General features: G+C 45.2%; 1 protein-coding gene across 1 annotated transcript in view; it reads left to right on the top strand.

The window, feature by feature from the left end:
• The window catches only part of LOC149443517 (uncharacterized), a 50,713-nt gene that overhangs the window by 19,044 nt on the left and 5,194 nt on the right, over positions 1 to 26,475 (top strand). The window contains exons 7-16 of the mRNA XM_089655600.1: positions 591 to 665; positions 2,471 to 2,535; positions 3,688 to 3,740; positions 7,227 to 7,459; positions 9,479 to 9,771; positions 12,622 to 12,756; positions 14,713 to 14,854; positions 17,588 to 17,638; positions 21,885 to 21,928; positions 25,241 to 25,521. Coding sequence (XP_089511726.1) covers positions 591 to 665; positions 2,471 to 2,535; positions 3,688 to 3,740; positions 7,227 to 7,459; positions 9,479 to 9,771; positions 12,622 to 12,756; positions 14,713 to 14,854; positions 17,588 to 17,638; positions 21,885 to 21,928; positions 25,241 to 25,521 — 1,372 coding nt within the window. The remainder of the gene's footprint in view (positions 1 to 590; positions 666 to 2,470; positions 2,536 to 3,687; positions 3,741 to 7,226; positions 7,460 to 9,478; positions 9,772 to 12,621; positions 12,757 to 14,712; positions 14,855 to 17,587; positions 17,639 to 21,884; positions 21,929 to 25,240; positions 25,522 to 26,475) is intronic.

Below are 26,475 nucleotides of genomic sequence, written 5' to 3'. Positions count from 1 at the left end.
TATTCTATTTTATTTTCTTGTTTTTTCTGTTTTACTCTACTCTGTTCAAATCTATTCTGTTTTACTCTATTCTGTTCACATCTATTCTCTTTTACTCTACTCTATTCTGTTCACATCTATTCTGTTTTATTCTAGTCTACTCTTTTGAAAGTTCGAATTTCAGAAGACAGTCATGTTCTATCACTACTACACTAATCACTAATATACGCAATAGTCAGCAATATGTTTAAACTTCGAATTTGTTTTTAAATTCAATTTTGGTTTTGAATTCAATTCACATTTGATTTGATTCTAACTGGATTCTAGTTTAGTTTTTTTTAAATTTAATTTTGTTATTTCAGATACGTTTTAAATTCGTTACTATTGTAATTAAGAAATTTGGATACATCCGATTACCCGAATAATTAAAATTTCGTCTGAATTTCGATTCGGAACAGAACGGGCCGCGTATGTCCAGCCTAATCACACAGGCGTTGAGGTTTATGGCAAAATCCCTTTTAAAAATCGTTATCTAGTCTGACTTGTGATGTTTTGTACCATTTAGTGACTGACCTCTCTGCGCTCCTTTGTGTCTCTCATCAATTCTGCAGGATGTAGCAAAGATCCTGATCCTGGCAGGAAGGCCGACCCTGAGCGCAGTGACTGGAGTACAACTACCGGGACAGGTAAAGATGTTACACATAAGGGGCTTTATTCTTTAAACGATGATAGAATGCATAGTACAAACATTTTTTGTACAGAATTGCTACTTTTTCCTCTCACACAGATTGTTTTTTACACATAAACGTTCAGTTTGTAAATAGAAGTACACAGCTCAGAAAAATTAAAGGAAAAATTTGTAATCCGAGTCTAGCATCAAGTCAGTGACACTCCTGGGGTATTGATCTGGTCAGGTAAGTCGCAGAGGGGGTTGTTCCATCAGTTTCAGCTGCTTTTGGTATTAATGAAATTAACAGGTGCACTAGATGGGCAACAATGAGATGACCCCCAAAACAGGAATGGTTTTACAGGTGGAGGCCATTGACCTTTTTTATTCCCTACTCGTCTTTTAGTTTTTCACTAGTTTTGCATTTGGCTAGGGTCAGTGTCACTACTGGTAGCATGAGGCCATACCTAGACCCTACAGAGGTTGCACAGGCAGTCCAACTCCACCAGGATGGCACATCAATACGTGCCATTGCCAGAAGGTTTGCTGTGCCTGATACCTAATGGCAGTCAGGGTGCCATTGTCTAGCCTGTAGAGGTCTGTGCGTCCCTCCATGGATATGCCTTCCCAGACCATCACTGACCCACCACCAAAACAGTGATGCTGAACCATGTTACAGGCAGCAGAACGTTCTCCATGGCTTCTCCAGACTCCTTCATGTCTGTCACATGTGCTCAGGGGGAACCTGCTCTCATCTGTGAAAAGCACAGGGTGCCAGTGGTGGACCTGCCAATTCTGGTGTTCAATGACAAATGCCAATCCAGCTCTATGGTGAGCACAGGGCCCACTAGAGGACGTCGGACCCTCAGGCCACCCTCATGAAGTCTGTTTCTGATTGGTCATAGACATTCACACCAGTGGCCTGCTGGAGGTCATTTTGTAGGGCTCTGGCAGGGCTCATCCTGGTCCTGATACTGGTCCTGTTAATGGGTTAAGGACCTTCTACAGCCCCATCCAGCTCTCCTAGAGTAACTGCCTGTCTCCTGGAATCTCCTCCATGCTCTTGAGACTGTGCTGGGAGACACAGCAAACCTTCTGGCAATGGGACGTATTGATGTGCCATCCTGTTGGACTGCCTGTGCAACCTCTGTAGGGTCCAGGTATGGCCTCATGCTACCAGTAGTGACACTGACCCTAGCCAAATGCAAAACTAGTGAAAAAAAGTCAGAAAAGTGGAGAGGGAAACATATGCCAGTGGCCTCCCCCTGTAAAACCATTCCTGTTTTGGGGGTCGTCTCATTGTTGCCCATCTAGTGCATCTGTTGTTAATTTCATTAACACCAAAGCAGTTGAAACTGATTAACAACCCCCTCTGCGACTTACCTGACCAGATCAATATCCCAGGAGTTTTATTGACTTGGTGCTAGACTCTGATTAAAATGTGTTCCTTTAAATTTTTTTGAGCGGTGTATAATGTATTCAACATGAAAAAATATTTCTTGCAGATAAATCTTTCATGTAAAAGATAGGCAAGTTTTCAGAATATTTTGCTTTTAGGCCAGGTCGATATCTGTGCAGCTCTGCTTGAAATGCAAGGAAAAGGTCCCTGCAGTACTGTACTTCAGAAATCGTAGCCCGCAGGGGAACTGCAAGTGCAGTGCGATTCTCAGTGTGGGAGCTATTTCCAGCGTATATTCGTTAATGGCACCCGCACACAGCTCCTGCGTTCCTGCAGCGCAATCACCCGCACACATGTGAATCTTGCCTTTTTTCGAATTAAAACTCCAGCTGGGCCTCGCTGATGTGTCCTATAACCTTTTACAGAATGCGTACAGAATATTTTTTCTCCTCAACAAAGTGATCGGTTGGAATGCGTGCTTTGTGGGAAGGTAAAGCTTTATACATACTTTTGATTTTATGTGTGCTTTAGTATATTTTTGCATTCTGCTTTATGTTTTGAATGCCGGCACAGCTCCACTAGGCTTTGTTTTGTGGTTAGACAAATCCCAGAGGAGATGTTCTCCTCAAATATCTACATTTGCAATAGTTTCCCTCCTGCTTGCTCTATGCATGACCACAGTGGACACTGCAGGTGAATAACAAAGTCTGACTTTTTGTTTTTAACAAATTGTTGTCTGTGTCTGTCTTGGTGACAGGGCCGGAACAAGGGGTGGGAAGGAGGGGCGGCTGCCCTGGGTAAAAATGGTTTACTATAGGGATGGGGGCGCTTTCCTTCTGTTACAAGGCTGACAGGAGTAGCGACAACTGCATCACTACTCCTGTCAGCCCAGCAGGGCTGCTGTTAGAGACCACGGGGCACCATACAGAAAATCTGGCAGGCCCCACCCCCCCAAAAAAAATACAGTTTTACAATGCTTCAGTTATGAATGAACACAGTTAATGATCAGCAATGATCACTCACTGTGTTCATTCAGGAAAGAAAGGGCTGGCAATTGTGACTTATCTCCTGGACCCTTCCTCCACTCTCCTGAAGGATCCTATTGTGTGTTTACTGCTGCCAGTGGAAAGGAAAGGGGGGAAGCCGGCAGCACTGCCATACCGATTTATGCTGGTCTGTTTCTGTATTCATGTCCGAGTGTGGGAGGAAACTGGAGCATCTGGAGGAAACCCACGCAGGCACATGGAGAACATGCAAACTCCAGGCAGGTGGTGCTGAGGTTGGGATTTGAAGCAATGACCCTAGCACTGCCAAGGGGCAGTGCTAACCACTCAGCCACTGTGCTGCCATTTTGCAGAGCTTTTGGGGGCATTTTCCCAGCAGACAAAAAAACACTAAACACTTCTAAATGCTACTAAAATGCTACTAACAGCTTTTTTTTTTAGCTTTTTTGTTTTACCTACATACACTGTAAAAATGCTACTAAAATGCTACTACCGGTGTTTTTTCTAGTGATTTTCTAGCTTAAAAGAAACGCTCGTGTGCATGAAGCCTGAGAGATTTCTGCTGGTCTGTGTCAGGATCCAATACTCTGCCAGTCTGTGTACATTTGTATCTTTATGATCACTCTGCTTTATTATAGGATGAGGATTCTGCTGTCCTAGTCCTGCCAGTTATTACAGGAATGCAGTTCAGGTAAGACGACAGTGTCTCTCATATCAGTGTGTCATGTTTTATCGAAGTGTTATCAGAAGGAAGACGGTTCATCCTCAGGCGGGGATCTATGGAGGTTTGTATGTTTTGTATCATGTTTTGGGTGAAAAGTACATTTAATAAATATGTTTGAATACATTGTAATGCAATACGAAGAGACCCAAAAACATCTCCACTGATCTATAATCAGGACCACACTGACCCAGACAGAGATACAATCGGGACCACACTGACACAGCCAGAGATACAATCGGGACCACACTGACACAGCCAGAGATACAATCAGGACCACACTGACACCGCCAGAAACCTGTCCTCTGAGATACAATCAGGACCACACTGACACCACCAGAAACCTGTCCTCTGAGATACAATCAGGACCACACTGACACAGCCAGAGATACAATCAGGACCACACTGACACAACCAGAAACATGTCCTCTGAGATACAATCAGGACCACACTGACACAGCCAGAGACATGTCCTCAGAGATACAATCAGGACCACACTGACACAGCCAGAGACATGTCCTCTGAGATACAATCAGGACCACACTGACACCACCAGAAACATGTCCTCTGAGATACAATCAGGACCACACTGACACCACCAGAAACATGTCCTCTGAGATACAATCAGGACCACACTGACACCACCAGAAACCTGTCCTCTGAGATACAATCAGGACCACACTGACACCACCAGAAACCTGTCCTCTGAGATACAATCAGGACCACACTGACACCACCAGAAACCTGTCCTCTGAGATACAATCAGGACCACACTGACACCACCAGAAACCTGTCCTCTGAGATACAATCAGGACCACACTGACACCACCAGAAACCTGTCCTCTGAGATACAATCAGGACCACACTGACACAACCAGAAACATGTCCTCAGAGATACAATCAGGACCACACTGACACCCCCAGAAACATGTCCTCAGAGACACAATCAGGACCACACTGATACAGCCAGAATCATGTTTGCATAAACACAGTGGGATTGATTTACTAAAGGCAAATAGACGGTGCACTCTGCAAGTGCAGTTCCTCCAGAGCTTAGCAAATGAGCAGAGTGCACAGCCTATTTGCAGTTGCTCCAGAGCTTAGTAAATGAGGTAAAGCTACACTTTGCAAAGAATACCCAATCACATGCAAGGAAAATATAAAAAACAGCATTTTTTCTTGCACATGATTGGATGATGGAAGTCAGAAGAGCCTCTGCTCATTTGCTAAGCTCTGGAGCATCTGCACTTTGCAGAGTGCACAGTCTATTTGTCTTCAGTAAATCAGCCCCTATGAGTACCATACTGACACAACAGAAATATATCTGTAAATACACCGTCTGTAATTGTACTGAAACCCAACATGTCAGCAGAGAAGCCGTAAGTAGAGTACTGCACAACCATAAACCTACCTGCAGAGTCACAATCCGTTCTGTACTGACACATCCAGAAACTCTTCTGCAGAGACACACTTAGTACCATACTCACACAACCAGAAACTTGTCCACAAAGACACAACCATCTTCATCAAACCAGAAATAGGTATGTGGAAATTCAGACAAAACTGTAAAAAGTAACAGTTCAGTTGAACTGTCACTTACCTGGTTGGAGGCCGAAGTGATGAGAGGGCTCCCCTTGTGGCTATGGTCCAAGCACCCCTAGAGGTGATGACAGGTAGTGCAAGGCTCATGGGTGCCAAGGCTTGCTGATGTCTGCTCCAGGAAGGAACCAGCAAAAACGTTTTTAGGTGGGCGGACAGGAAATTGGCAGGAACGCGAGGTACACTAGTGGTAACCAGGTCAGATATCAGCTGTGGATGGTGTGAGGACACCTCAATGGTGGAGGTAGTTATAACAAGGTCAGGAACTACAGCCAAGGTCATGCGTGATAGACCATGAAGAGGGAGGTAGAAGAATAGCCAGGAGCCAAGCCAAGGTTATACTGTACATGGCGGATCAGATGGATGTAGGTAGAAACATAGTCAGGAGCCAGGTCAGGGTCATACACAGAAGACAGAGAGAATCAGAGTCCTTCAACAAACCGGGGTCACAACTAGAAGCCAAGCAGAAGGGAAGTCCAGAGGCAAGCTGAGTCTGTAAGAGGAAATGAGGATAAACGCAAGAAACACAGGAACAAGGGGTACAGGGAAATTGAAGATCATCCAGCAATCTTCTCTGACTGATTCCTTCCTTAAAGTGGTTGTAAAGCTTACTTTTTCAAAAATATATAATCAGCATGTTATGCTTGCCAGCTGTTTGGAGTGGTTATGCACAAAGCAGCCCCAATCCTCCTCTTCTGGGGTCCCCCGCCACCACCCTTGGCCCTTCTGCAGCAAGTGGCCCCCATAGGAAGCTGCTTCCTATACGGGCCTGCTCCCAAGCCTTGCACCTGCGTCCATAGACATAGACAGCGGGGCTTGGCCTCATCCCCCACTCTCTTGTCATAGGATTTGATTGACAGCAGCAGGAGTCACGGCCCCCGCTGCTATCAATCTGCCCTGCGAGGAGTCATTGCTCTCATGCACAGCGCTGGTCTTAATGCGGAGTTCCACCCATTTTTTCATGTTTCATGCAACACAATGGTCATCCGCAGAACAGTCTGTAATGGCAAATATTTTATTTTATATTTTTCTTCTAAGTACCTTATTTTTCTATATGTAGTTTCCATTTTCGGTCCCGGCCGCCTAGGCGATTTCATCATTAGGCGATTCCCTAGGGCTCCAGAGATATCGCTGTCATCTATCTCAGGAACCTTCAGACCATAATTGCCTTCTTTCCAGGTTCTGTGTTGATTGACAGGTTGCCATAACCACGGGGCGGGAACGTCCATCGGTGCCACCGTTGTTATGGCGACTTGTAAGCAAGACAGTGCGCTGTGCTGTGTCCTTACTGTGCAGGCGCAAAATCGGGAGGTGCCTGCTGGGTAGCTAACTGCACGGAATCCCAGAAGCAAGTAGGAGCGGTCTTCAGTTGCCCACACTAGTAATGGCCGCTGCCTGTCTACTGGGGGCCTGTGATGAATGTCATATTTACATGTAAGAAGAAGAACAGTATCCTAGTTATATTGTGCAACTAAAGAGAATCACGGGCGTACCTTTTGGAGAAACCCGCCAAGGAGACTGGAGTTCCACTTTAGGTTAGATTGAGGGGGGATCCTGTTGCATAGAAGGTTACATAGTTAGTCTGGCTGAAAAAAGACAAAAGTCCATCCAGTTCAACCATTAAAAAAAAAAAAGTTATAATCCTACACCCACAGTTGATCCAGAGGAAGGCAAAAAAAACCCCCAGCAAAGCACGATCCAATTTGCTCCTGCTGGAAAAAAATTATTTCCTGATCCCCCGAGAGGCAATCGGATATTCCCTGGATCAAGGTATTTTACATTCATGCAGAGAATGCGTTTACACAAGACTCAGTGAATGTTGTCTAACGACCCGTGTGTTCTGCCTCTTTGCTCCAGCCTAGAACTTCAATCTGCTGGACTCTTCCGTTGTTCAAAGACGGGAATTAAATTCGAAGTGACTCGCCCGGTGACCATTGAATTTCAATTGGAGTCCTGGAGTAGTTACGGTTCCCTACTTCAGAATCTACAGAATGATTATGAAATATTAGGTCCCATCTTCAACATCAAAACTGACCTGGAACCCGGCGTGGTCTCTGCGGTGTACCTGCCTCATTGTTTGTGCATAAAAGGTAATGTAACGCTTTTAAGTCATCTCAAAACTCAATAAAACCAAAGTCAGTGAATTATATTTCTAGATTTGTAATCTTTTTTTACCGAACCTTGCGTGCCTGGATAGGATTATGGGAATGGCTGTGACAGATTAGTGTTTAAAGGTCTGGGTTTGAATGTGTATGATTTATTATCTCTGTACAGAGAAAATAAATAACATAAATGGAAAAAAATACAATATTGTTCATGTGGTTTTATGGGCAAAAAATGCCCATTTTTAAAAAAAAAAAAAAAAAAGCTGACAGATTAAAGCTGACCTTGCACTAAAATGCATATTTCATCCCTATTCCAAAACACCCCATCATACCTGCAGGAACAATATATACTCACCGGCCACTTTATTGGGTCCACCTGTTCAACTGCTTGATAACACAAATGGCTAGTCAGCCAATCGCATGGCAGCAACTCAACTCATTTAGACATGGTGAAGATGACTTGCTGAAGTCCAAACCGAGCATCAGAATGTGGAGAAAGGGCTTGTAAGTGACTTTAAACATGGCATGGTTGTTGGTGCCAGTCGGGTTGGTCTGAGTATTTCAAAATTTACTGATCTACTGGGATTTTCATGCTCAACCATCTCTAGGGTTTACAGAGAATGGTCTGAAAAAGAGAATATTCAGTGAGCGGCAGTTGTCTGGAGGAAAATGCCTGGTTGATGTCAGAGGAGAATGGGTACATTGGTTCAGCTGCGCATTCAGATGGTAAGGTCAGAATTTGGCATAAACAACATGAAAGCATTGGTCCATCTTGCCTTGTATCAATGGTTCAGGCTGGTGGTGGTGGTGTCATGGTGTGGGGGATCCATCCTGCCTTGTATCAATGGTTCAGGCTGGTGGTGGTGTCATGGTGTGGGGAATCCATCCTGCCTTGTATCAATGGTTCAGGCTGGTGGTGTCATGGTGTGGGGGATCCATCCTGCCTTGTATCAATGGTTCAGGCTGGTGGTGTCATGGTGTGGGGGATCCATCCTGCCTTGTATCAATGGTTCAGGCTGGAGGTGGTGGTGTCATGGTGTGGGGGATCCATCCTGCCTTATATCAATGGCTCAGGCTGGTGGTGGTGGGGTCATGGTGTGGTGGATCCATTCTGCCTTGTATCAGTGGTTCAGGCTGGTGGTGGTGGTGGTGTCATGGTGTGGTGGATCCATCCTGCCTTGTATCAACCGTTCAGGTTGTTGGTGGTGGTGTCATAGTGTGGGGGATCTATCCTGCCTTGTATCAGTGGTTCAGGCTGGGGGTGGTGGTGTCATGGTGTGGTGGATCCATCCTGCCTTGTATCAACGGTTCAGGCTGGTGATGGTGGTGTCATGGTGTGGTGGATCCATCCTGGTGGTGGTGTCATGGTGTGGGAGAGATTTTCTTAGCACTTACAAGGTGTACCTAATAAAGTGGTTGGTGAGTGTACTTACCACATACCCAGCTTCTGGTGACATCATGCTTTCCATGAGATGACATTCCAGTGCAGAACATGAGCTTCGCCACTCAAGATTTCAGAACATTCCAGGATTTCACTGGAAAGGTCACAACATCACCCTCACCTACTCACCAAGGCTGGAAGCCCCATGTAATTTAAGTATGTCTACCATCTTTTCCTTTTTTTCTTTCCTATCAGGCATGATGTGGTGTTTTGGCTTGGCGGTGGGGAATCCAAAACAATAAGCAGACCTTCAATGGATTAATGGCACACCGTGTTACATTTATCTATTTTTCAAACTACTTGTGCAACCCCTTTAAAGCTATAAGGTTGGCTAAGAAAGCTGTCTTCTGTAGTGATCCTCTTAAGAAATCGCTGCACATAATAGGCTAAGGTCACATTTTCCAGGTTCAAGTGGAGAAAATATATACAGGTTTCCAATCTAAAAAGGTACGTAAAAAACAAACAGCTTATCCTATCTCACCCCACAAGTTCCTATAATTTAATAAAACGGCAGCAATAGAACTACAAACCTATATATTTTTAATTTCTAAATTTGTTTGTAGGTTTGAAAGAAGACACATCGTGTATTAAATGTCTTCACTTCAAAGATGATAACCTATCCTTGGAAGCACCAACTAGAGTTGAGCCGTACTATGTTGTCTTGGAGAATCCCACCTTCTCCCTTATCACAATTGTTTTTTATCCATTGAAGTTGATAAGGGATGGAATAAAAAGACTCATAGCCATTCATGGCATGGTTCTAATATATTGGAGGATATCCGGAATTACTGATCCAGATCACAGGAAGTTCAGAATCCATCTCTACCTTATGCCCTGTAACCAGTCAGTTGAAATGGTAAATTATATCCACATATTTCTTGGTTTCTTTGAAATTGTGATTTGTTACCTAGTACTTCAGACAATAATCATTTAAAAGCACATGTATTTGTTTTCTTATTGTCTAGGCCAGGGGTGCTCAACCCTTTAAAGAGCGAGGGCCGCTTAGGTGATTTGGTAAACGGTTGCGGGCCACAATGAAATAAAATGCTTCAGAATTTCAATTTTTTTTTTTTTATTATAATAACATTTTCCTCCTGCAGACGCTGAATGCCAGTGGGAGGGATAGGAGGATTTTAGCTGTTGCAGGAGGAAACTAGAGAGGATTGGTTTTTGGATATGCAGCCCCTCCTTTCCAAGTGTAAAACAAAATGTGACAGAGAAGCCACACAGGCCCCCTGGAGCATGGGGCAGGGTCACCATTGTGTTCCCTGATGCTACACCAGTGGTTGGGGGGTAGTAAAAACATGTCTTAACTATGGGGTTTTACTACAAATGTAAATGAGCCCTTATTGTTTTGAGCCCCCTATAAGGCTGTTTTCACACTGATGCGCTGTGGTTTACCCGCACTGCGGGTTCTGCGCAGTGCACCTGTGGCCTCCTGTGGGTTAGCTGTGCTTTGCTATAGGCTACTATTATATCTTGCCGATGTGGTGCAAGCAGATGAAAACTCCCGCATTCAGGAGTTTTGGTGCGTTTTCAGAATGTTTACCAAACCCGCAAGATATAATAGAAGTGCACTTTCCCTGGTTTAAGGTCAAGAGCCACATCAGAGGGCTCTGAGAGCCACATGTGGCCCCTGGGCCACAGGTTTAGCACCCCTAGTATAGGCCCTTTGTAAATATGTAATCACTGATTAAACATTTTTGCTTTTCAGAGAATCTCCTAGTTCATGTGGAGGCATTCAGGTTCCCCGAGATCAAAGACCAAAGTAGAGATGAGCTTAGGTTTGTTCTGAACCTGGAAGTAAGCTGTGAGTGCTGGGCCAATCACCTACAGGCAGGGCATTTTCCCCCCTGCATGTACACAAAGGGGCAGAATGCTCATGACCATTTTGACCTGACATTGCCACATGGCCATATTAGGTCAATGATGTCACACGCATCCCCAGCCCATTTGTGTTTGTCCATTTGTGGGGAAGGGAATCCCACTTCCGCAGCTGATTGACCCAGCAATAACATTTAACTTTTCAGTTTGGCCAGACATGGGTTCTGACCAAACCCAGAGTTGAATCCAAGTTTGTCCCTGTTGATGACCCAATGTCTGTGAGGAGCATCTAATCACCACTAGCTGAGGATCACTGGGGGGATAATAACTAGACAGGATAGAAAAAAAACTCTGATCATGCCTCCTCCTCAACTCAGCATAGGATAATCTTGACTGCCCAAGGAACTCAATGAAACTCCAGGAGAACCTGAATGTTTAGAGACCCAGCAAAGAACACTGATGCTTAAGGGCAGATAATGCTCACATATCATTCTATCCTCTACTGTCAGTGGCCAGCTTTAGGCTTTTTTCAAAGCTCAGATTAACACTTAAGCCAGCCATTGATGGATCGAATCTTGGCTGGTTCAAGATTTGGTCCATCTATGGGCAGGCTGATTGTACCCAAGTCGATCCATTGGCTATAGCCGCCAGCAGTAATCATTGTGTTCTGCTGACCGGGAAGGCTTCCCGCTAGCAGAACACAATAGGTCCGCATGAGGGATTCCCCATCAACATAGTCGGTGGAATTTTCTTCCCTTCCACCCGTGGTGGAAGAAAGAAAATTGAATCATCTATGGCTTGCCCTAATGACTATCTTCAACCCACGATGTCATATCTTCCTCCAAAACTCTATCTTAAGGAATCTTACAATTTTGAGCTATTTTTATCAGATCCTGAATACGGCTGCCAGACTCATTCACCTTTCCAACCGCTCCATCTCCACCACCCCCCTCTGCCAATCCCTCCACTGGCTTCCGATTGCTCAACAGATCAAATTCAAAATCCTAACACTGACGTACAAAGCCGTCCACCATACTGCCCCGAACTACATCACCGACCTAATATCCAAGAACCGCCCAGCACACACACTCCGCTCCTCACAAGACCTCCTTCTCTCTAGTTCCCTGGTCTCCTCCTCCCATGCCCGCCTCCAGGACTTCTCCAGGGTGTCACCCATCCTCTGGAACTCCCTGCCCCCACCCATCAGATTATCACCTACTCTCCTCTCCTTTAGGCGCACCCTGAAAACCCATCTCTTCAGGGAAACCTACCCCACCCCCTGCTAACTTGCTGACCTCCTCCACTCTTCCTACCACTCCATCCCCTACAGCTATCTCCTCCTGTGCCACCATCCCCTCCCTCCTAGATTGTAAGCTCCAAAGAGCAGGGCCCTCGATCCCCTCATGTTTTGCATTGTATTGGTATTGTTCTGTCACATGTTCTGTCCCCCTTTGTAATGTACAGCGCTGAGCCAACTATTGGCGCTTTATAAATACTGTATAATAATAATAATTTTTATTGTAGTCTAGAAGCAAAGTAAGGAAGGAAGGCTTTTGGCATTCTGGGTGTTGCCTAAATCATTCATAGGGGATCTGGTAGATTTTTCATGGGTCTCGTCCAGATCTAAGTGTCCTACAAATGTGTATGAGTCTGTATGTCTCTGTGCACGTGCTGGATCTCAATTCAAATTGGCAGCATGGGGCAGAGCGGTACAAGGAGAACTTGATAAAGCTGGACTCATGGCATAGAAATAGTGTTTATTTTTATTCATTCATTTATTATTCATTTTGGCTAATTAGGATGAAGCTTTTCTTTATTTTCAAATGAAAGATATATTTGTGAAGTTAAGAATGTTGCTTTTTTTTTTTCTGGCCGATTACAGGATATTGACAATAATGAGACGAAAGACCCGATGGAGCACTATTACAGATTACGCAAACCTCACCAGACTGACTCGTTGTATAGCGGACAAACATATGAAGTTAAAGCATCTCAGAATGGCCGCGTATTGCCCAGGGTAACATCAATACTGATATTCTCTTATACATTTTGGTACAAATCCCACAGTTATTTGCTTTCATTAATGATAATATGAGAGTCAGTTTGGAAATCTGGTTGCATGGTGATCACATCTATCATTGGATTCTGATGGTTACTTCTCAGATCTGCTCCAAGCATTACCAGCAAAAATAATTAGGGTGTGTGCACATGGGACCATTTGTCAATCACAAGGTAGGTGGACCTGGTTGGGAAGTAACCTCTCAGAATCACCCATCAGGCTCTGCTAAGTGTCATTCTAAGAGGAGGTGGACATAATCCATCAAGCTCTGTCCACCCAACAGCTGAACTCCCAACCACAGAGAGATGGACCTGAAAAAAAAATCAGCCACCCAGCACTTTGATCAACACAACCCCTAAATGGCCTTCTGGGAAACAGGTGCTACTGCGGTTGATGTTGTGATTCTGGGACATAACCCTGATAGAACAGAGGGCCAAGATGAGGCATTAGCCCAGCAGATCCAAGACAGTTGGCATATATGGTATAAGCCTCCTGCTGGAATGTGTAAAGCAATAACTTTTATTTAAAAAAAATTGGTTAAAATTCTGGTTGGCTAAGACTTGCTTTGTTTTGGCGGTTTCGCTACCACACTTATTCCCTTGGTTCTATCGAAGATTATAAATGTAATAAGTGATTAGAACCTTTTGTCTATACATGAATTTAGCCAATCCTCATCCAGCTATTACCAATAATGTTATTAGCAAAGGATAACAACTGGGCAAAAATAAAGATCTAATTTATTTACACAGCAAAGAAGCTGACTACTAATCAATTATGACAAAATTAATAGTAGCCGGTATAACTTTAAAGTAGTAATATTATAATGCAAATACAGAATGTTACCAATACAAAGAGATGACTACAGGAAAGAAATACAGAAAGGAAACCTAGAATAATACGTTACGCAGACATCATGATGACTGGGCCAGGGGCGGACTGACAACTCACTGGGCCCCCGGGCAATAGGGGATCATGGTGCCCCTGTGTCCTTGCCTAAACTCAAAAAAGCCTATGAAAAAGGTACCAGGGGCATCTCCTGGGGCCCCCTACTGACCCTGGGCCCTCGGGCAGTGCCCGAGTTTCCGAATGGTCAGTCCGCCCCTGGACTGGGCTTCCAAAGAGGCAAGGGGACAAAAAGAGGACATTGGGGGTTTTGCTAAGGTGTTATATACTCTGCAAAAGACCACCCCCTGACTCACCCACCCAAGTAAATTCACACCTTTCCACATATCTTAACCTCCAAAGGGCGGGCTCAGAACACTGGTCAGTTTAGTTAAAGAAAAACAGGAATTCCCAGCTGCCTTCCATCCCCCTCACCTCAATTGAGTATTTTTAGGTGGCCTTCCCCACAGTTCAAAAGTTCACAATAACCTTCATGAAGGTGAAAATTATTATAGGCCCAAGAAGGTGAAAATTATTATAGGCCCAAGAAGGTGAAAATTATTATAGGCCCAAGAAGGTGAAAATTATTATAGGACCAAGAAGGTGAAAATTATTGTAGGACCAAGAAGGTGAAAATTATTGTAGGACCAAGAAGGTGAAAATTATTATAGGCCCAAAACAGCCATCACAGCTTGTACCATGAGCCATAAGTGAGGCACCTAGCAAAGAACCTGTTGAGGAATAACAATACACTTTCATAAAAAATTGTCTAAAGTTACAACCAGACAGGATTTGGTGAGGGGGCATAAAGCAACCAAAAAAGCCCTCCACTGTAGGCTGTATCTGTGTTGTATAGAGAGGTTCCGGATGTACAGTTGTCTCAAGGAATGATATGTGTGGCTCTTTACACTATGCAAAAATGAGGAATAAACCTCATATTTTTGGATTTGTGATGGAATCGATGACGTAAATATTCTCTGTTTTAGGAAGGCTCTGCTTTGCACTAAATAGTTTTTGGCTCTCTATTTGCAGACATTGCAGTTCCAGTGTAGCTATGTATCAAGGCTGTACCCCTATACAGAGATCACTGTAGATGGCAAGGAAATCAATGACCGCTTTACAATATCCATAGAAGATGGTGGCAGTTCAGTGTGGCAAGCAGAGGTGGACAGAGGTAAGATATGACCCCCGTGGTAAAGGCAAATTTTGGATAGACTACCTAATATAGATACCAAAAACCTGAATTATGAGACGTTCCTCCCTCAGACAGGTCACACTGCTGGGTGAGTGGTTTGACAGTAGGTAGAATGCTGACTCTGTTCTGAGGCCCCTAGACAGTCAAAGCTTTGGGGCCCCACCTCGCAGGTTTCTGGAGGTTTCTCGTGCATGCGCTCTACTGGGATAACATTGCACTAAGTAGTGTGCACCTCAGTCACTGGATGGAGACCACCATCACTACTGTACATTACATATATGTAGGTTACACCAACAATTGTTACAAACTGACAGCTGAAAGAAGAGACAAACTGTAATATGACCCTGATGTCTATGGGTTATGTACTTTAGGTTGTTATTGGGTAAGTTACAGGGGCGGACTGACAATTTGGAAACTCTGGCACTGCCCGAGGGCCCGGGGTCAGTAGGGGGCCCCATGAGAGGCCCCTGGTACCTTTTTTTCATAGGCTTTTTTGAGTTTGGGCAAGGACACAGGGGCCCCATGATCCCCTATTGCCTGGGGGCCCCATGAGTTGTCAGTCCGCCCCTGGTACGTTACATTAAAGTGACTCTAAAGGTTATTTTTTTGTAAAATAACAAGCATGTCATACTTACCTACTGTATGCAGTGGTTTTGCACAGAGCAGCCCGGATCCTCCTCTTCTTGGGTCCCCCGCAGGCTCTCCTGGCTCCTCCTGCATGCCTGGTGTCCCCACAGCAAGCAGCTTGCTATGGGGGCACCGCCTGCTCTGTGTTTCCATTCCCACACAGAGCCATGGCTCGGCCCTGCCCCCTCTATCTCCTCATTGGCTGACTGGCTGTGATTGACAGCAATCAATGGCTCCTGCTTGCTGTTACAGCCAATGAGGAGTCAGAGACCCGGGACAGCCGAGGCTGTCATTCACATCACTGGATCGGGATGGGGCTCAGGTAAGTATTGAAGGGGCTGGGGGAGCTGCTGCACACAGGTTTTTTCTTTCATGCATAGAATACATGTAGGTGAAAAACCTTCAACCTTTACAACCACTTTATTACAGTCTTTTCTCTATAGAGTCATAAATGTATATTTTTCGTTTCTTTGAGTTGATTCATTTTTTTTTCCATCTTTTGTAAACCAATTTAGGTAATCTTATTTGTAATTTTCTTTCAAGATCAAGTCAATACATTTTTTGATCCACTGTCACCCATAGGCTGGTACTTATCTCTGCCCCCTTTGTAATTCAGCACTACTCTTGTACATCCTGCACCCTTATAAATCCAACCATGAGAAGTTTGTAAAGGCAAGTTTTAGATAAAGCAGGGAAGGGTTAGACTCCATATGTTGAACGTGCTTGTGCGGAAAAAGAAGGATATTGAGTGGGTGGAGTTTTTGTTTGGAAATGGCCATAAGTTCAGCAGTGGCACTACTATATTCTAGCATTTTAGGAACATTTAAGGAGTGTTTAGCATTTTTTTCTGCTGGAAAAACATTAAAAAAACCTGCAGCTGCTGATTTTGAAAAAACAACCACTCTCCTGTCCCACATTCAAGCGGTATACTCACTTCAGCCAGTTTCACTGGCTGTCCTCGCTCCCCGGCGCCAGCATCCTAAGTGTGAATGGTGCCGTAGTCTTCAGGGACCCGCCATGTGTCCCAGAAGACTATGGCGAGGGGGAGAGGACAACACCTGCTTCAGATTGCCTAGGCCAGGGGTAGGCAACCTGTGGCTCTCCAGCTATTGCAGAACTACAAGTTCCATCATGCCTCTGCAAGTCATAGCTGTAACTGTCAGTTTTGTAATGTTGCAATGCCTCATGGGAAATGTAGTTCCACAACAGCTAGAGAGCCGCAGGTTGCCTACCCCTGGCCTAGGCTGGCACAGCGGACGTGGGAGCGGGTGCCTGTCAAAATAGGATACCCGCTCCACAAAGGTGCCAATTTCACATGGAGAGCAAGGGACCAGTACTTAAAGCGGAGTTCCACCTGAAAGAAAAATGTCAGCAGGTACAAAAACTGTAGCTGCTGACTTTTAAAATACAGACACTTACCTGTCTCTTGGTCCAGCGATGTCCTCACCATGGCTGGTTTCACCGGCCGTCTTCTCTCCCCGGCGCCTGCATCTTCAGCGTGGGCACCCGGCTGTGACAGCTTGCGGCTTCCCACCTGGGTGTCCACTACGCATGTGCGAGAAGCGCTGCACTTTGTGAATGGCCCCGTAGTCTTCCTGGACCTGTCATGTGTCCCAGTAGACCACGGGGAGAGAGGGAGGGAGGACAACTTCCACTTCCAATCGCCTAGGCGATTTCAACGGAAGTGGGAGCAGGTACCTGTCAAATTCGGGTACCCCCCCCCCCAGCTCCCCAAAGGTGCCAATCATTAATAGGGAGTGGGGGACAAAGGCTTAAAGCGGAACTTCCCCTTTTGGGTGGAACTCCGATTTACCCCCCCCCCCCAAAACTTATGTATTCTATTTTCAATAATGCAACTGACAGAGAGCTGGTACATTTACCAGATTGCTTACACAGAAGACTGACAAGCCGATTCTGCAATTTTTAATACTTGGCAGTAAAGTTGACTCTCTTTTATTTATTTATTTTTTTAAAGCGGGCTTACCCTTTCCACAGGCAACTAATACATATAATATAACAATAAAATGTGTATGTATTTTTTCTCTCCAAAGAATATATATAAACTGCAGGAATTTTATTTTCTAGGAGACATGAATGATCTGCAGACTCAAATGTTGGTATTTCCACATCAGGGAGGTATGTTCTATTATTATTATTATTATTATTATACATTCTATATTCATATATATTTTATATATTCTATATTGTATTTCTAAAGATTTGTGCATTTAAACAAACATAATTGAGACTTAAGTTACCTCCCAAGATGGTTTACATGAGAGATGGTTCCGCCCAATCAGAACTCCATGCAAAAACAAAACACAAATGCATGAGGTCCCCCTAAAAATCCATAAAAGACCCATAACCTGAGCATGCAGCTTGGCTGGGCAGAAATGAGGGGGGGGGGGGGCAAACCTAGCATCCCTACTCATTCACAAAAGAAAATTCCAGAAAATAAACACTCCATACGCTTTGACAAATCTTTTCAAAAGCAAAGCAAAAGTTCCACAATGTACATCCGTGGTCAATTGCATCATCAACCAATGCAGATCCTCGTCGCAATGATTTGCACTGAATGACAGATCCCAGATGTCAACTAAATTGTAAACAAAGTAGCTGGGAAGATGGCTATGGCCATATTTTGTCAATTTCATTGACCCTTAAAGTTCTTGAATGTTTGGCCAAACTCTGAATATGTAAAATTTGGGCTGAACGTGGGTTTGGTCCAAATCCAAAGTTCATCACTATGGAATACACAGAATCTCAGAAAAAGTTGTTCCAGCACTGTGCAGTGACGTGTACAACAGAAATCTGGAGTACTCAGGAATACCCGGAATCTGTGGGCAGCAGGAAAGATAAATATCCTCTGTTATGTTTTACAGGTAAGTCTTGGTTTAAAAAACTTTAGTATAGCGATGGGGATGCCTTTAATACAATATATTACACTAAATCATGTTAAATACTATTATACACTCACCGGCCACTGTATTAGGTCCACCTTGCTAGTACCGGGTTGGACCCCCTTTTGCCTTCAGAACTGCCTTCATTCTTCGTGGCGGAGATTCAACAAGGTGTTGGAAACATTCCTCAGAGATTTTGCTCCATATGGACATGATAGCAACACGCAGTTGTTGATTTGTTGGCTGCACATCCATGAACCGTTGATACGAGGCAGGATGGATCCACCACACCATGACCCCACCACCACCAGCCTGAACCATTGATGCAAGGCAGGACAGATCCACCACACCATGACCCCACCATCACCAGCCTGAATCGTTGATACAAGGCAGGATGGATCCCCCACACCATGACACCACCACCACCAGCCTGAACCATTGATACAAGGCAGGACGGATCCACCACACCGTGACACCACCATCACCAGCCTGAACCATTGATAAAAGGCAGGATGGATCCACCACACCATGACAGCACCATCACCAGCCTGAACCATTGATACAAGGCAGGATGGATCCCTCATACCATGACACCACCACCACCAGCCTGAACAGTTGATAGAAGACCGGATGGATCCACCACACCATGACACCACCAGCCTGAACCATTGATACAAGGCAGGATGGATCCCTCACACCATGACACCACCACCAGCAGCCTGAACCATTGATACAAGGCAGGATGGATCCCTCACACCATGACCCCACCACCACCAGCCTGAACAGTTGATAGAAGGCAGGATGGATCCATGCTTTCATGTTGTTTGCACCAAATTCTGACCCTACCATCTGAAAGTCGCAACAGAAATTGTGACTCGTCAGACCAGGAAACGTTTTCCCAATCTTCTTGTGCCCAATTTTGGTGAGTCTGTGCAAATTGTAGCCTCCGTTTCCTGTTCTTAGCTGACAGGAGTGGGACCCAATGTGGTCTTCTGCTGCTGTAGCCCATCTGCTTCAAGGTTGGATGTGTTGTGCATTCAGACATGGTATTCTGCATACCTTGGTTGTAACAAGTGGTTATTTGAGTCACTATTGCTTTTTTTTCATCTTGGACCAGTCTGCCCATTCTCCTCTGAGCTCTGACATCAACAAGGCATTTTCCTCCACACAACTGCCACTCACTGGATATTTTATCTTTTTCGGACCATTCTCTGTAACCCCTAAAGATGGTTCTGCATGAAAATCCCAGTAGATCAGCAGCTTCTGAAATACTCAGACCAGCTCATCTGGCACCAGCAACCATGCCACATTCAAAGTCACTTAAATCCCCTTTCTTCCCTATTCTGATGCTTGGATTGAACTTCAGCAAGTCGTCTTCATCACATCTCGATCCCTAAATGCTTTGAGTTGCTGCCATGTGATTGGCTGGTTAGCAATTTGTGTTACCAAGTAATTGAACAGGTGGACCTAATAAAGTGGACAGTGTGTGTATGTCAATTATACTTTTCTTCTTCAGTGGTGGGAAGCGGGTTACTATACTATAACAATTACCGTCTCTGTCTGCCCACCATCCTTTTATGTAAGCAGCCTCCTACCTTTTCCAAAATTGGTCAGCAGTCCCCGGTGTCTAGTAATAACTCATCTGTCTATTATTCCAGTATAATGCTACAGAGGATCTACCAATATGGGAGCTAAACAACTATGGTCACCAGGCAGGAGAGTTTTTGTTGACCACCCCAACTTCAAAAACAACAAGACCCTCAACAGGGCACAGGATGCTCTCTGAGACCACCATGTGAAAAAACAAGGGAAGCACAACAAAACCTTTTAATTGGCCAACATAACACACAGCATAATATGCATTTGGTAGCCAAATAAAAGGTTTTATCGTGCCAGGTTGTGCTTCCCTTCATTTATTTCAGCCCATGTTGGACATTCGAAGGGAGAGCTGCACAGTTCCTGGCATTGTCGCAATCGTACACCCAGAGACTGACACAGTCCTCCATTTTGTTAAGAAATCTCCATGTTGTCCCTCATTCTCCCCCTTCCCTCTGTTAATCCACAGGGACATATTTGTGTTGGAAGTGTGGCAGGCAGGCCAGAGCCCAGCAGGGAGCCCCAAGGTGCCTGGTTGTCTGAGAGAGCTGTGCAATATCACACCTTGTAAAAGATAACGCAAGCCTTCTCGGGAGTACAAGGCATTCCAAGGAAGCAAGAACCATATAAACACTTTTAAAATCCATTTTCCCCTATGTCTCATATCTTGGAATATGAGAGACTTACATAAAAAACAGGCATATCGTCAGATTGCCCAAGAGAAGACGAATAGTTTGATAGGTCACTCTCCTTGGCTGGAATACATAGGAAAGCAGAAAAGTAGATCTCGTGAACCATTCAGTGTAGAATTTCATATCTAATCAATCCTCCGACGTGTCTGCATAATAATCTACCCACGGGTGGAGTGTCACTTGTGCATAGGAAAAGTTATGAGCCAAAATATGAACTACAAGAGATTTTGGCTCTAGTTTAGGTCTACGCCCAGACCTTCCCGCCCTAAACGGGGTATTGGTCCTTGACTCCAGAGACACCCCCTGCTGGGGAACTACAAAATTAGCTGTCAGGCCTAAGAAAGTTAAGTTGAAGAATTCTCCCGTTTAACATCAGAACCAACTTGGGAGACCGCCCTTTCGCTCTGATACTTGATCTGCTAACCCAGGACTTTGGCAAGTACTTTAACCCTCTAACTTCTTTCTGTTATCTCTTTGCTGTGCTGTTGCTCTTTGTATATTTATATATCAGTTACATCTTTTTTTTCTGTAAATATTTTTATTGCACCCCTTTGAGAAGGAAAGATTTATTACTAAAAGGTCAAAGTGTTGAACTGTTTCTATAACTCTTTATTGCAATTTACGAATTCCTGCCCCTAAAGAGAACGCTACTGTGTTTGTTTAACCCTCTGTATAACCGGCCTGCGGTGACTGTGTTATACAGACGATTATCTCAACCATTATAGTATTATAGCTGATATCGCAGAGTTTCCCCTTTCTCTGTACAAAAAGGAGGTGGTGGCAGTGTGAAGGGTTAATTGCGCAATTAACCTGACCCAGTAACAATTGCTCAGGCTGCCGCTACATAGATTGTGGTCCAATTAGCTGGAAAATCGTTGTGCAGGGTGCAGCTGGGTGTGGCATTGTTACGCACGTGACATCGCGGTTTTAGATTGGCTAGTCCTTTGGTCACGAGTTTGGTGAGAAGGGCTGGGGTCTGACGCCGTGTTCGTCACATTTTGGTGGCAGCGATCGTGGGATCATCACAGGCATTACTGTGTATAGCTGATCTTGGAGTCTTTATCTGCATGAGCTATACCTGTATGCACAGGGGAGATGATATTGGATTTTGTTGACAAGACCCCCATATACTGTATGGACTAATAGTGCTTTATAACAATGGTTGTAATTCAGTTTGTTTTGCATTTTTTACAGGTCAGATGGAGTTTGTGGTTGAACATCAGACACCGCTAAACAAGGTGAGGCTGGCTGATCCCATTGTAGACCTGTTGAATAGATCACTGGTCCAAAAACAGTATAACTGATGTGGGAAAATTTCCCAGGACCAAATTAGATTTTGTATGGTTGTGACAATATGATATGGTTGTGTAAGAGCGTGGGGTAACTCTAACTAGGGCGTCTTTCCCTGCAATCAGTTCATATTATGAGTCTGTAGACTGGCAAATATTACATTGGAAGCAAATACCCCTTGAGAAATGCCATAAAAGCCCTCCATACGATGAATGGGTCTTCTCATTTGTTTTTTATGTCTTTACATTCCTTAGCAACAGGTTCAAGGTCAATCACACACCCCTTCCATCAGGGCTGCTGTTAGAAACCACAGGTCCCCATACGGCCAACCTGACAGGGCTCCCCTACGAAAAAATCAGTTTACTATGCTACAGGAATGAATGAACACAGTGAGTGATAGGTACCGACCATTAACTGTGTTCATTTAGGGAAGGAAGGGGCTGATAAACGTGACATATTTGCAGGACCCTTCCAAACTCTCCATCCTGAAGGATCCTATTGTGCGTTTGCAGCTGCCAGTGAGAAGGAGAGGAGGGAAGTCGGCAGCACGGTGGGCACACAGGGGGGCTTGGGCAGCAGGGGGAAATGTATGGTGCACAGGGAGGGTGATGGGGTGTTAGGTGCGGCGGGGGGGGGGAGAGCAATTACTGGAACCAATTCCCAGCATGGCGCTCTGCAGCAGCTGAAAGTCAGCTGGAGGGAGAGGAGAAGAAGCCCACTTTCAGCTGCTGCAGAGAGAGCCATACAGGGGATCCAATCCAGAAATTGCCGCCCCAGCCGTGCCGATCCCCCTCCCTGCCCATATCCGATTCACCCAGCTGCCTGGGTCCTCCTCCTGGTCTGGGCCCCCTACAGGAGGGCTGGTGGTATCTTCTTATCCATGGCCCTAACTCTCATATAATGTAATAAACTCCTGGAGTAAAAATTTTTGAAAAGTGTCTTGTTCTGCTTAGCAGCTAATGTAAATTGCATCCATAAATCTTCTCTTCTTTCCAGTCCCAGATGCAGACATTTCTAGACAGTTTGTGCAGCAAGTGCGGATGGGGAAGTAAATGGGAGCGAGGGAATGCACAGGGTGAGGGCAGAGAATTGGATGGTCTGGGGAGGATGTAATGCACAGCACTAAGCACTGCTACCTAGTCATCACCCAGGCATGTGACCCAGTCAGCCAATGAGGGGGTACCACTGTATCCAGGTCCAGTATGCGGATGCTGTTCAAATGATGTACTTTACAGAAGCCCGATCCAGTCATCATCTTGCATTCCAAGTACTCAGAGTATCTACTGCACAATTTCTGTTTCTAACATTACGTTTCGCTCCATTCACACTTGTGCATTTCCAAAGTCGTACAACCTTGGAGTGCAACTTTCATGCAACTTTGGATGGGTGCAGCTTGGATGTTACTTGTTGTCCCTCTGCAAAGTCAGAACCACTGTTACATATCTTTTGCATGTAAAACTTTCAGGTACAACTTTCATGCAGCTTTTGAGGGTTAACATTGAAGTCTATGGCCCTCAAGTTGCATAAAAGTCAGACTAAAGTAGTGCATGAATTACAACTGAAGTTGCTGCCACTTTAAGTCACACACACACTACGGTATATTGCCAAAAGTATTGGGCCACCCCTCCAAATCATGTAATTCAGGTGTTCCAATCCCCTCCATGACCACAGGTGTATAAAATCATGCAGACTGCTTCTACAAAAATATGTGAAAGAATGGGTCGCTCTCAGGAGCTCAGTGACTCCAAGCGTGGTACCGTGATAGGTTGCCACCTGTGCAATAAGTCCATCCGTGACATTTCCTGGCTACTAAATATTCCACGCTCAACTGTTAGTGGGATTATAACAAATTGGAAGCAACTGGGAACAACAGCAACTCAGCCACTTAGTGGAAGGCCACTAAAAGACCGCTAAAGACCTCCAAACTTGGTGTGGCCTTCAGATGAGCCCAACAACAGTGTGTAGAGAGCTTCATGGAATGGGTTTATATGGCCGAGCAGTTGCATCCAAGATTTATATCACCAAGTGCAATGCAAAGCGTCGGATGCCATGGTGTAAAGCAAGCCACCACTGAACTCTAGAGCAGTGGAGACATGTTCTCTGGAGTGGGCAATCACACTTCTCTGTCTGGCAATCCGATGGAAGTGTCTGCATTTGGCAGTTGCCAGGAGAATGGTTCTTGCCTAACTGCATTTTACCAAGTGTAACATTTGGTGGAGCGTGGATTATGGTGTGGGGTTGTTTTCCAGGGGTTGGGCTTGGCCCCCTAGTTCCAGTGAAGGGAACTCTTAAGGCGACATTTTGGACAATTTCATGCTCCCAACTTTGTGGGAGGAGTTTGGGGATGGCCCCTTCCTGTTCCAACATGACTGCCCACCAGTGCACAAAGCAAGGTCCATAAAGACATGGAGGAGCCAGTTTGGGGTGGAGGAACTTGACTGGCCTGCACAGAGTCCTGACCTCAACCCCATAGAACACCTTTGGGATGAATTAGAGCGGAGACTGCGAGCCAGGCCTCCTCCCCCGACATCAGTGCCTGACCTGACAAATGTGCTTCTGCAAGAATGGTCCAACCTTCCCATAGACACCCTCCTAAACCTTGTGGACGGCCTTCCCAGAAGAGTTGAATCTGTTATAGCTGCAAAGGGCGGGGCCAACTCAATATTGAACCCTACGGACTAAGACTGGGAAGCCATTAAAGTTCATGTGTGTGGAAAGGGCGTGGCCAACTCAATATTGAACCCTACGGACTAAGACTGGGGGGCCATTAAAGGTCATGTGCGTGGAAAGGGCGGGGCCAACTCAATATTGAACCCTATGGACTAAGACTGGCAGGACATTAAAGATCCTGTACATGTAAAGGCAGGCGGCCCAATACTTTTGGCAATACGGTGTATATAAATGGTTATCATTGGAAAACATGGGGTGTGACTTTGATGTCCAAAGTTGCATGACAAGTGTGAATGGGGTCTTACCCAGTTACAACCTCTTTATTTACCTTTTTGTCTGTATATTTTTCTTATATATAACTAAAGTGCTCCTGTTACAGAACAGGTAAATTGGTGGAACAGGGCAGAGTATAGCATGCAGGGAACAGAGAACGGAGGCAGCAGAAAGAGTACTGGTGGAGCAGAGAAGCTGCATTACAGGTCCATGTCGCATGAATGGCACCAGATCACACAAACATGTGTAATGTGCGTATTACTGAACCAGAGTGTTGTGTTGATGAGCCCTCACCTTTCTGTACACACTCCTTACAGGCAAAAGTTGATTGCAACCGACTCACTCGAAGGGAATGTCTTCTAAACACATGTAAAGAGATGAAGCCAAATAAATTTGAAGAATTTAAAGCATGCCTGATGGATGATGAATTTCTTAACATTCACCAATACAAGGCACTGACCACTTCAGACCTGAACAACAAGACCATCGTTGAAGTGTCAGAATGTCTGATTAGACGCTACACAGAAAAAAAAGCTCTGTATGTTACTTATCTTGTGCTGGGCAGAATTCATGAGAACCAGCTTGCAAAGAACTTAAGGTTAGTAAGTAATTGATGAAACTATTGTAACGCCTTCTAGATTAGTTAGTCAGATTTTTGGCTAGAGAGTAGCAGCCTGGGATGAGTCAGCCTGGGAGTGAGGTAGTGAGGTTACCTCAGTACAGGCTGGGAGGCTCAACAGGTCAGGGCTTCTGGAGCCCTCCCACCTTTCTAGAAACAGGAGGGGCGGAGGAGGGGAGGAGACCTAGATTTGCATGTTTAAGGGAACTTGGCCAAATTCTTAGGCAGGAGGCCAGGCATGGTGGCTAACAGCCCTTAAATGTGGAAGAACCTGAGCAGCAGGGAAGTCAGGTGGAAGATAGACTGAAGGAAGGTGCTAGAGTGTGGGAAGCCTACCTACAGACTGGTGCTGGATGGAAGAATGTCCACTGTCCCACCCAGGGGCGGACTGACAACTCATGGGGCCCCTGGGCAATAGGGGATCATGGGGCCCCTGTGCCCTTGCCCAAACTCAAAAAAGCCTATGAAAAAGGTACCAGGGGCATCTCATGGGGCCCCTTACTGACCCCGGGTCCTCGGGCAGTGCCCGAGTTTCCAAACGGTCAGTCCGCCTCTGGTCCCACCGTCTCCTAGGGAGGACAACCTGTCAGCCAACAAGTAGCTACTCCAGCGTATGGCCAGAAAGCAGCTGCCACTCTCCAAGTTGACAGGACAATGTAAATACTTCTACACCCCCTGGGCCAGATAAGGGAGAGGGCGGTCAGGTGCAATACCCAACTAGTTCTCATGCAGGACTACTTAACTGCAGATCTTGGAATCCCTTTCCCAGGAATACTCTCAGAACAGCTGGGAAAAGAGGAGGGATTCATCTGGGGTCTGAGGAGGTACACCAAAGGGGACATCAGTGCTCCTTAAAGAGACCGTTGCTAATTTTTGGTCCACATTTTTGTAGAGTGTACAGTGTTTTGTTAAGAAGTCGCCTTCAAGTTGTAC

This window comes from Staurois parvus, unplaced genomic scaffold (genome assembly GCF_062004578.1).
Source record: "Staurois parvus isolate SC_StPar_1 unplaced genomic scaffold, SC_StPar_1.0 ptg000854l, whole genome shotgun sequence".
NCBI lineage: Eukaryota > Metazoa > Chordata > Amphibia > Anura > Ranidae > Staurois > Staurois parvus.
This window is presented reverse-complemented; position numbering and strand designations above follow the sequence as displayed.